The sequence below is a fragment of the Mesoplodon densirostris genome, chromosome 4 (assembly GCF_025265405.1).
Source record: "Mesoplodon densirostris isolate mMesDen1 chromosome 4, mMesDen1 primary haplotype, whole genome shotgun sequence".
In the NCBI taxonomy this organism is placed as follows: Eukaryota; Metazoa; Chordata; class Mammalia; order Artiodactyla; family Ziphiidae; genus Mesoplodon; species Mesoplodon densirostris.
In genome coordinates this window covers 177671317-177683347 of record NC_082664.1, presented here as the reverse complement: position 1 = coordinate 177683347, position 12031 = coordinate 177671317, and the positions used below count along the sequence as shown (strand labels likewise).

At 45.5% G+C, this 12031-nt stretch overlaps 1 protein-coding gene across 2 annotated transcripts in view; it reads left to right on the top strand.

Moving 5' to 3' along the window:
- The window catches only part of NMT2 (N-myristoyltransferase 2), a 62064-nt gene that overhangs the window by 21886 nt on the left and 28147 nt on the right, over positions 1-12031 (top strand). For both annotated transcript variants that reach the window (XM_060097777.1, XM_060097778.1), the window contains exon 2: positions 9525-9660. In XM_060097777.1, coding sequence (XP_059953760.1) covers positions 9525-9660 — 136 coding nt within the window. The remainder of the gene's footprint in view (positions 1-9524; positions 9661-12031) is intronic.

Below are 12031 nucleotides of genomic sequence, written 5' to 3'. Positions count from 1 at the left end.
TATGCGGCTGCTTCCCACTATCTATCTACCTTACGCTAAATCTTTTTTTTTTTGAAGTATAGTGGATTTACAACCTTGTGTGAATTTCTGCTATACAACAAAGTGATTCAGTTATACATATATACATATACATTCTTTTTTTTTCCTTTTCCATTATGGTTTATCCCAGGAGATTGGATGTAGTTCCCTGTGCTATACAGTAGGACCTTGTTGTTTATCCATTCTACATATAAAAGCTCACATCTGCTAATCCCAACCTCCCACTGCATCCCTCCTCCAACCCCCTCCCCCTTGGCAACCACGTGTCTGTTCTCTATGTCCGTGATTCTGTTTCTGTTTCATAGGTAGGTTCATTTGTGTCATATTTGAGATTACACATATAAGTGATATCATATGGTATTTGTCTTTCTCTTTCTGACTTACTTCACTTAGTATGATAATCTTTAGATCCATTCATGTTGCTGCAAATGGCTTTATTTAATTCTTTTTTATGGCTGAGTAGTACTCCACTGTATATATGGAATACCACATCTTCTTTATTCATCTGTCGATGGACATTTACGTTGTTTCTACATATTGGCTATTGTGAATAGTGCTGCTGTGAGCGTAGCGGATGCGTGTATCTTTTTTGAATTATCGTTTTGTCTGGATATATGCCCAGGAGTGGTATTGCTGGATCATATGGCAACTCTATTTTTATTTTTCTGAGGAACCTCCATACTGTTTTTCACAGTGGCTGCACCAACTTACATTCCTACCAACAGTGTAGGAGGGTTCCCTTTGCTCCACACCCTCTCCAGCATTTATTTTTATTTATTTATTTATTTTTATTTTATTTTATTTTTTTGTGGTACGCGGGCCTCTCACTGTTGTGGCCTCTCTCGTTGCGGAGCACAGGCTCCGGACGCGCAGGCTCAGTGTCCACGGCTCACGGGCCCAGCTGCTCCGCAGCATGTGGGATCTTCCCAGACCGGGGCACGAACCCGTGTCCCCTGCATTGGCAGGCGGACTCTCAACCACTGCGCCACCAGGGAAGCCCCCTCTCCAGCATTTATTGTTTGTAGATTTTGTGATGATGGCCATTCTGACCGGTGTGAGGTGATACCTCATTGTAGTTTTGATTTGCATTTCTCTAATAATTAGCAATGTGGAGTATCCTTTCATGTGTCTATTGTCTTGGCCTAAATCTTGAACAAAAAGCAATCTGCCAGGAAATGAAGGAGAGAAGGGTGTCCTGGCAGAGGAAACAACATGCCTAAATGTGTAATAATAACAGTACCTATCAGTTATTGAACGGCTTACTCCATGCCAGACACTAAGCTACACACTGTGCAGGCTCCGCCTCGTTTAATTTCCCATAAGCCTCCCATCTGTGTGTTGTCTGTTGCCTTAAGAATATATGCTCCAGGGGCTTCCCTGGTGGCGCAGTGGTTGAGAGTCCGCCTGCCGATGCAGGGGACATGGGTTCGTGCCCCAGTCCGGGAAGATCCCACATGCTGTGGAGCGGTTGGGCCCGTGAGCCATGGCCGCTGAGCCTGCGCGTCCGGAGCCTGTGCTCCGCAACGGGAGAGGCCACAACAGTGAGAGGCCCGTGTACCGCAAAAAAAAAAAAAAAAAAAAAGAATATATGCTCCATAGGGCAGGATGTTGCCTTGTTCATTGCTGTATCTTTATGTTCCAGTAACTTGCTGTTTAATAAGCCAGCAACCATTTTATTAGGCTCACAGATTCTGTGGGTTAGGAATTTGGAAAGGGCATGGCTGGAGGGAGTTCTGGCTGGGGGTCTCATGGGGTCACAGTCAGATTTCAGCTGAAGCTGCAGTCAGCTGAAGGCTCCCCTGCAGTGGACGCCCAGGGGGGCTCACTCACCTGACTGTCCGTCCACGCTGGCTGTTGACTAGAGCCCACCCACGTGGCCTCACCAGCATGCGCATCTCTAGAAGTGGGTGGGAGCTTCTCACCTAGACTGGGAAGTCCTATATTGACACATTTGTTGTGAATGATTGGTTGTGAGTCACAGGCCCATCCACCTTCAAGGGGAGGGGAGCTAGATTCCATCGTTCATTGGAAGGAGTCTCCAAACAATTGGAGGACGTATTGAAAACTACCACAGTCCATCTTCTGGCCATTAAAAGTATGCACATCCTCCCCCAAGTAGAATACATTTACTCTCCCTGAGGCTCTCCCACAAATCCTATTGTGTTTTGGCTTATATATGAGGCTCAGGCTTGAAGTGCAGGATCTCATCATCAAACCAGTCTAGGTGGATGAGGGCCCTCAGAGTCCATCTCAATACCTGTGACCTGAGCAGGTATGTTGTCTGCTCCCCACACGCCCATTGTGGAAGGGTGGACAGGTGTAGGGGAGCCACGGTGCTGTTTCCATTCAAAAAGGGGGAAGCAGCACAGCACAGCCAGTGGTCCATAGCAGTTCTGAAATCCAACCGGGAGCCTGTCGCCAGTCCCTTGGTTTGAGCTCAGCCCTAATCTTCAGGAGCTGCTCTCCATGGCTCTGGCCTCTGTCCCTGGGCTCTGGGTTCTGCCCTTTAAATCCTCCTTCCAAAAGAAAAGATGACTTTGCATCTGAGTGAGTGACCTTCTGTCTGCTTCCTGCCTGTAAAAGGCTGAGGGTCCAAAGGCCTCTTTGCATTCTGTGCTGCTCTCTTTCAAGCTGGTGTAATTCTTTAAAAAATGTACTGGACTTCCTGTTTCAATGTATAATCCAGCAGTCCCCAACCTTTTTGGCACCATGGACCAGTTTCATGGAAAACAGTTTTTCCATGGACGGGGAGGGGTGTGGGGATGGGTCAGACGGTAATGCAAGCGATGGGGAGCGGCAGATGAAGCTTTGCTCTCTCACCCACTGTTCACCTCTAGCTGTGTGGCCCAATTCCCAACAGGCTGCAGACGGGTACCAGTCTGCTGCCTGGGGGTTGGGGACCCCTGGTCTAATCCACTGTACTGCACTAAAGCCACACCCACCAATCTCTTCTTCAAGATAAGCTTTTCTCTACCTTGGTCTTTATGTGAGGTTGAATGTCTGCAAGATTTAGAAGCTGTACTGTTTAGAGACAGAATAGAAGAGGCACATCCTTCAGAAACTGAGAGGGTGTTTTGTCTGTTTGAAATGGTCTATAGAACACCACCTTGGATTTTCTGAGGTCCTAACCACAGCTCCGTTCCAGGTTTGACTTTCTGTCCTGAGACCATTTCTTAATATGTACAGCCTTTGCCTTCTGGGGACGCTGGGGATGAGGGACAGTTTAATTTTGAGTCTAGCAAGTCCTGCCTGGGTTCATGTATTCTCTAACTTCCTCTCAACTGCTGAGAAGCTCATCCTTTTTTTTTTTTTTTTTTTTTTTGCAGTACGCAGGCCTCTCACTGCTGTGGCCTCTCCCGTTGCGGAGCACAGGCTCCGGACGCACAGGCTCAGGGGCCACCGCTCACAGGCCCAGCCGCTCCGCGGCATGTGGAATCTTCCTGGACCGGGGCATGAACTCATGTCCCCTGCATCGGCAGGCGGACTCTCAACCACTGCGCCACCAGGGAAGCCCCGAGAAGCTCATTCTTTTTTTTTTTTTTTTTTTTTTTCCAACTGGTCAGCCACAATGCTGACCAACTTCTTCATTCGCTCATCATAGTCTGTCCAATCACAGACAACCTGCAGGCAATGAGCCAAATTACAATAAGCGTCAGGAAAATCAGGTTGAAGCTTCAGAACAGTGCGATAAGAAGCAATTGCTTCTGGAATATTCCCTGAATCCTGGTGAAGAGAAGCTCATTCTTGAGTTAATCTCTCTCTGCTCTCATTTTCTTATAGACAGCTGGGAGAAGCCAGCACGATTTCAACCTTCTGCCCAGAAATCGTTTTAGATTTTCATGCTCATTACGTCCATTTTCTATTTCCCACGTTATCTCTGGCAGCAGTTTTATAAACATTCCTCTACTACATAACGAGGGTCCCCTTCCGTTGATCTTCCCATATCATTTCCTTTATTTTCCCAAGCCCTCACCACCAGCCTCCTTGAGACCATCAGGCTTCTGCTTACAGACGCCACAGGCTCTATCCACCTGGTCTGAAAGCCAGGGCCGTGTGTTTCGGGTTTACAGCAGCCCTCCACTTTCACACCCCACGTATCCGGCTGAGTTTTTATTGCTGCATGCAACACCATTACAGGCCTGGTGACACAAAACAACGTTGCTTTATCAGGCTTGCAGATCCGGTGGGTGAGGAGGCTGGGAAAGGCAGTTCCTTATTGAGGGTCTCTTATGCACTTATAGACAGATGTTGCCTTGGGCTGGAGTCTTCTGCAGACTTGACCATGCTGGGCATTCATGAGGGCTCCCTCCCGTGGCTGTGGTGGGTGGTCTCAGCGCAGTCAGACCTCTTATGTGGCTCCTGGCTGCCCCCAGGCTTGAGCATCCCAAGGAAGCCATGTGCAAAGTGCGTGGTCTTTTGTGACCTAGTCTCAGAAGTCATGTAGTGTCACTTACACTGCATTACGAGCAAGTGACAAGCCTGCCCAGACTCAAGAGGAGGGAAAGAGACCCCTACCTCTCGATGGAAGAAGCATCAAAGAATTGGCAGACATGTTTCGAAACTGCTTGCACCTGGAGCGACGTCTGGCAACAAGACCTTGCCATGCAATTGTATGCAATGCGTAGGCACTTCCGCCTCTCTTATTATATCTGCTTGTTAGTCTTTGGGCGCTACAGTGTGACCCCTGTAATAATAACAAGCTATGTTATAATGGGGCTTTCTTGTATTTGAAACGTATTTTTGAAAAGTAGGAATACAGGACTTCACATTCTACGCACTTTATTCCAAATGAATTAGAAAGCTAAATATTTTCCCCCAGAAGTCAAAAGGTAAAAGAGAAAAAGTTACAGAAGGATACTTCTGTAATTTTGGAATTGGGAAGACTTTCTAAGCAAGATTTAAAAGCCAAAAAGCCACAAGGGAAAAATTTTAAATATTAGACCCCATAAAATTTATAAGTGTCTGTAACAGGAAAAAATACCATAAATTAAGTGGAATGCTGAAAACTAGACTGTGTAAAGTATTTACAGTCTAAACAACAGACAACAAACTAGGCAATGGAATATAAGCAGAGGGTAGTATCTCTCATAGGGCTGTTGTGAGGATTAAATGAGATTAAAGTGCCCAAAGTAAAAATTCTTAATAAATGACAAGTTCTATCCATGCTTTTATAAAGGGCACCTACAAATCATTGTTTTTTAAGATGGCTAATGGAAAAAGAATATGAATGAGCTATTCGTGGAAAAATATAAATGGTCTGTAAACATATAAAAAGATATGTAGGGCTTCCCTGGTGGCACAGTGGTTGAGAATCTGCCTGCCAATGCCGGGGACACGGGTTCAATCCCTGGTCCGGAAAGATCCCACATGCCGCGGAGCAACTAAGCCCGTGCACCACAACTGCTGAGCCTGCGCTCTAGAGCCCACGAGCCACAACTACTGAGCCTACGTGCCACAACTACTGAAGCCTGCGCGCCTAGAGCCTGTGCTCCGCAACAAGAGAAGCCACTGCAGTGAGAAGCCCTTGCACTGCAGTGAAGAGTAGCCCTGGCTCACACAACTAGAGAAAGCCCACGCACAGCAACAAAGACCCAACGCAGCCAAAAATAAATAAATAAAATAAACAAATTTATTTTTAAAAAAAGATATGTAGCCTCACCCCTAGTTAACTAAAGGAACATTAAATCTACAGTGAAATTTTTTTCTACCTTTCAGATTGTCAGGTATGAGAAAGAATGGTTATATTTCAGTGCTGGCAAAGATGTAGGGAAATTGCTGTTCTCATTTACTGTTTGGTCCTTCGTTCTTCTACAGGTAAGGTAATTTTTCCTCTCTGGATCCTTTCAGCTTTGATTTTCTGTAGTTTGAAAACGATTCGCCAAGGTGCCATTTTTGGGGCATGTTGGGCACACATCCTGTTTGGTGTTCTCTGAGCTTCTTGGACCTGTGGGTTAGCACCAATCATTATTGTTTCAAGTATTTCTTCCATTTCTTCCTCTCTTCTCCTTCTGGTTCTCCCATTATACGTATCTTATACTCTCTGTAGTTTTCCCACAGTCCTCGGATGTTCTCTTCTGTTTTTTTCCGTCTTTGTTCTCTTTGCTTTTCAGGTTTAGGGGGGTCTCTGAGGTTTCCACTGCTGTATCCTCAAGCTCAGAGATTCATTCCTCAGCCACATCCAGTCCACCAATAAGCCCATCAAAGACATTCTTCATTTCTGTTGCAGCGTTTTTGATTCTTCTTGGTTCTTTCTTAGGATTTCCATCTCTGCTTACATCGCCCGTCTGTTCTCACGTGCTGTCTACTTTGTCCATTTGAGCCCTTAGCATATTAGTCATAGTTGTTTCGAATCCCAGGCCTGCTCATTCCACAGTCCCTGCCACGTCTGGCTCTGATGCTTGCTGTATCTTTTCCAACCACGTTTTTGGCCTTTTGGAATGCCTTGTAGTTTTTTCTTGATAGCCAGACATGATGTCCTGGGTGAAAGGAACTGCTGTAAGTAGGCCTTTGGTCATGCGGTGGTGAGGCGTGTGGGGCGGGAGGCATTGCAGGGTCCTGTGATCCGGCCTCAGTCTTTTCGTGAGCCTGTGCCTCTGGACCGTGAGCTCACAAATGTGAACAGGATGGCTAACGGGGGCTGGAGCCAGGTATTTCTTTTCCCCAGATTAGTTAAGCTCTGACCATAGCCCAGCTGCTTAGGCTCTGGTTGACTAGTTTCTGCTGAGGACAGGCCTTGTTAAGAAGCACAGAACGTCTGGCCTATTTCAGAAATGATTCCTCTTCCCCTCCCTCTACCAGAAGCACGAGGGGATTTTTCTCTACTCTCTACTGTGGGAACCTGACTGCGCTCCTGGGGGTAAAACTCACAAAAGCATGGGAGACCCCTGTGACTGGGCTCGTAACTCTGGGTCTTGTCCACATGTAGCCTCCAGGGCTCTGTGAATTGCGGTCCAGGGGTTCCTGCCTGAGCGCTGGCTCCCATGGAGGTTTCTACGCGTGAATCTCTGCTCCCAGAAGCCGTCTCTCCAATCTTGGGGGCAGCAGTTTGTCCTGTGTCCTTGCCTCCCTCCCTTAGGGCTCTCAGAAGAACTGTTGATTTTTCAGTCTGCTGGGATGGAGTGGTGACTTCCAAGCTCCTTGTATTCAGAACCAGAAACTGATTTACTGTTGGTATAGTGGAAACTAGAATAGTATTTAGTAAAGCAGGCTTAACTATCTACTAAAACTAAAAATGTGCATGCCCTTTGACCTCACATTTCCACCTCTGGACATGCTAGCATGAATGCACAAAGATGTAAGAACCAGAATATTTTTTTGCAGCAGCATATTTTATATAGGAATGGTTACATAAAATATGATATACTGACACAATGGAATGCTACCCAGTTGCTAAAAAGAAATGAGGTAGCTCAATATATCCTGACATGGAAAGAAAGAAATCCAAGACACATATGTTAAGTGGAAGGAGAAAAAGAGCCAAGTTTCAAAATAGTGTGTTTAAGATTCAGTTTTTGTTGAAAACTTACTCGTAGTAAAAACGAAGGCATGCTTAGAGAAGAAAGACTATTTTAGAAGAATTTATACCGGACGAACTATTGGCTGCCTTTCAGGGACCCTGTTATAAGGCTGTTAATTAATGACATTTGTGTCTTATATAATGAATATGTATTTGATAATTAGGTAAAAATTCAAGAAAGAAAATAGGAACAGATAGAGCTAATTAAGAACAATAGTACAGGGGGCTTCACTGGTGGCGCAGTGGTTGAGAGTCCGCCTGCCGATGCAGGGGACACGGGTTCGTGCCCCGGTCTGGGAAGGTCCCACGTGCCGTGGAGCGGCTGGGCCTGTGAGCCATGGCCGCTGAGCCTGTGCGTCCGGAGCCTGTGCTCCACAACGGGAGAGGCCACAACAGTGAGAGACCTGTGTACCGCAAAAAAAAAAAAAAAAAAAAAAGAACAATAGAACAGAATTGCTTATTTCCATCACTTTTCCCTGCATCAGGGGATAATGCAATAATAATCTCTGACTCAAAATTTGAATTTACCCTCTGGGAATACTGTGGGAGAGTAGGCCCAAAGAAAGGGAAATTTTAAATCTCCTTGTGTCTCTTTTTCTGTTTCAGAAGATTACAGCTCTAATATGACAAGGGTTCCAAACAGAAATGTTTTACCAGTGAACTTTTTTTTCTCTTGTAGAGTTTTTTTTATTGTTAATCCTTCTAATAAAAGTCTTTATCAGGAAAAGTGCCACCCCCTGCAGAGATGCCCTTTCTTTGGTTCTCTTGTGTCAAGATTAGTGGTTTGTTGTGCCCAAGAGATGTTTATAATGGAATATTTTATGACATGTATCTCTCCCTGGAAAAGCTGATTTAAAAGTAAGTTAGTGGAGCAGTGATACCTGTGAAAGCTATTTGACTTTGGTGATAAAATAGAGTTTATTGCTACAGTTTTCCTGCTTCAATGACATCTAAGCACCCTGCAGGATGACTGAGCGTAGACTAATGTTCTTCTGGGTTCCTGGACCCAGTTCCAGTGGGGAGGTAGGAGTGGAGGGTTCCCACACAGCACCAAGCAATTCTCAGACGCCAGCGGGGTGTCCTGACATTCATCTCGGTTCTGACACCGTCTACACACAGACAGCATCGGATCCCACAGGTTAGGGGCTCAGTCCCACGACACTGTCCCCCCCGACCCCTCCAAGGCGTAAACCCAGGGTATCACATGTGCTTCTGACTGGGCTCCAGATTGGAGGTTCCTAAGACCCCCTCCTTAGATTCGGTCAATTTGTTAGAGCAGCTCACAGAACTCAGAGAAACATTTACTTTCTAGATCACCTGTTTATTGTAAAAGGATGTAACTCAGGAACAGCCAGATGGAAGAGATGCACAGGGCAAGGTGTGGGGAAGGGGCGCAGAGCTTCCATGTCCTCTCCAGGTGCCACTGTCCCCAAATCTCCACATGGAGAGAAATCACCAACCTGGAAGCTCTCTGAACCCCCATCCTTTTGGGTTTTTATGGAGACTTCCTTACATAGGCATGATTGGTTACATCATTGGCCATTGGTGTTTGAGTCAACCTCCAGCCCCTCTACCCTCCCGGAGGTCAGGGAGGTGGGATTGAAAATTCCAACCCTCTAATCACAGGGTTGGCTCCCCTGGTGACCTGCCCCCATCCTTAGGTGCTTCCAGAAGTGACCTCCTTAACATGACATAAGGGGAACCTTGAAGTTCTAGTCTTAGGAAACTCCAAGGGTTTTGGAAGCTGTGACCCAGGAACCATGGATCAAGACCAAATATAGATGAAAAATATATATTTTGGTCATCAGAAAATATATATATTTTTATCAATCAGAATATTGCACATCCTAACGTAGTTTTTCCCTCCTTTGTATAACATGTGTTTTTCCTAAATGATTAATTTCATGCAATTCAGATTTTACATAATGACCTGTTTTTGTTTTTACAAACCCTGTGAATTTCCTAACAGAAGTCCTGGAGGTGATTTGGGTGCCAAAAAGAAAAAGAAGAAACAGAAGAGAAAAAAGGAGAAACCGAATTCCGGAGGCACCAAGTCAGACTCGGCGTCTGATTCCCAGGAGATTAAAATTCAGCCGCCTTCAAAAGTGAGAACCATGTTTTATTTTAACCTCCATGGTGTCCCATGCGTGTGAAAGCGGGTCCGGGCAGCTTAAGCGAGTGCCCTGTTGGGTCAGAGGTGTAGTTAAGGTGTTGCCGTGACTGTGTACTGTGTGGTCACAGCAGGGTATTTATAGCCTTCCCAGAACTGACGTTGGCACCCAGAAAACTAAGAGGTCCGTGCTGGGCTTCTGTGTGTGTGTGTATTCTGCCCACATCCCCCCTTTCTCAGTGAATTAGTACATAGGTTGTAGTCATAGAAGAAAGTCTCACGGTAACCTTGTTAGGTTTTTGTTTCTGGTTTTTTGGGGAGGGGGTTTTGTAGTTACGCTTAATATTTGATTCCCTTTTGTTCAGAAGATATTCACATTTTCATTTTTCTGGGTGTCTAATTACCTGAATAGCACAGCACCATCTGGCAGCAGGTTTCAGCAGGAACAACCATGGCTAAGTCTCACATTGGCTTTGCCTTGGACCAGTCTGCAGTGGCCATTCTTAATTCTATTGCCAAGGGTAGGAAGTAACCCATTTTGGACCAAACCAGAAGTGGTCCTGCCGGGCCCTGCACCTTTGTATGCTTCTGGAGATGCCGATGCCAGGCGCCACTTCCCTGGGGCCACCCATCATCCTGGCTGTGAACAGAGACCTCATGTGCTGGGCCCAAGGAAACAGAGCCCTCGATGCCAGAAACTCACAGCGAAAAGGGGTAGAGTTAGAAGTATAACAAAGCAGAGGTTATCTGATTGTTGTAGCTCCAAGTAAGTTGGGCAGTGCGTGGTGTCATGGCAGGAGCTCGGTCCTGCCCCAAAGCTCTCAAGCTGTGAGCCTTTGCCAGGCTCTGCCCCTCCTTAAGCTCATTTCATCTGCAACTTGGGGACATGCCTCCTCCCCAGCTCATAGGCTGTTAATGAGGTCACAATCAGACCATCTTTATAATGTGGTTTTTATACCATGTAAAGCAGTGGTCCCCAACCTTTTCGGCACCAGGGACCGGTTTCGTGGAAGACAGTTTTTCCACGAACCAGGGCTGGGGGGATGGTTTTGGGATGATTCAAGCGCATTACATTTATTGTGCACTTGATTTCTATTATTATTACATTGTAATATATAATAAAATAATTATACAACTCACCATAACGCTGACAGGAGGCGGAGCTCAGGCGGTAACGCGAGCGATGGGGAGCGGCTGTAAATACAGATGAAGCTTCTCTCACTCGCGCGCCACTCACCTCCTGCTGTGCAGCCCGATTCCTAACAGGCCACGGACCGGTACCAGTCCATGGCCCTGGGGGGTGGGACCTCCTCTGTGAAGCACAGTGTATACATGGCAGTTGTTACCGTTACGCCAGTTTTGTGGGATCTCAGGTTTTTTTCTTGCACAAACTTTACATCTTACGGCGTTGAATGAGTCTTGCAGGTAGTTTTGTTGTCGTTGTTCCCTGTTTTACACATAAGGACCAGGAATCACTGAGAAGGAAAATTCCTTGCCCCAATTTTTCCCTGATTGCCTTTGTGGGGTGAGAAGAAAGTGCAGTTTCTCTCACTAGCTTTTCAACTTGCTTCTCTGGTAATAAATAGTCTATCCACAGACATAAGTTCCAAAGTAACTCATATAAGGTGCACCGTAAGCTGGCAAGATATCTTTTCCATTTCTCGTCATTGCTTCAGCAGACAAATGTGGTGTTATTTACACGCAGTTGTGACCATCTCCTTATTCTTTCTGTCATCACCATCAGCTGCTGCCCAGCCCTGTACCCCTGGTGATTTAGGACCCTTCCCTTGCCTCTGGTCACTTATAAGAAACTACAGAATGGGAATTTGGGATTAGCAGAGGCAAACTAGTATATGTAGGATGGATAAACAACAAAGTCCTACTGTATAGCGCAGGAAACTATATTCAATATCCTGTGACAAACCACAATGGAAAAGAATATGAAAAAAATACATATATGTGTAACTGAGTCACTTTGCTGTACAGCAGGAATTAACACAGCATTGTAAATCAACTATACTTCAATACATTTTTAAAAATTAAAAAATAAAATGAGTGGGTGGTTGGAATTTTAAAAAAAAAAGAAGAAAAAGAAACTACAGACAAGCAAGGCAGGAGGAACTGCTACCATGATATGGTAGAGAAAGTCTTTTCTTTTTTCACAAAGACTAAGTCAAAATTGTTTTAATGTGGGCTTTTCACTGCATTTTAAAAACTGCGGCTCCTTTCCCTGAAACTGATGTCAGCTCTACATAACACCGTCATTTACAGTGACCTTTAGAGATTCTTCAGTTTAGAGAATATTGCGGTCTACGCTCAAGAACCAAAATAAAATGATATTTGGGTTCTTGTACACTTCTTAGTGA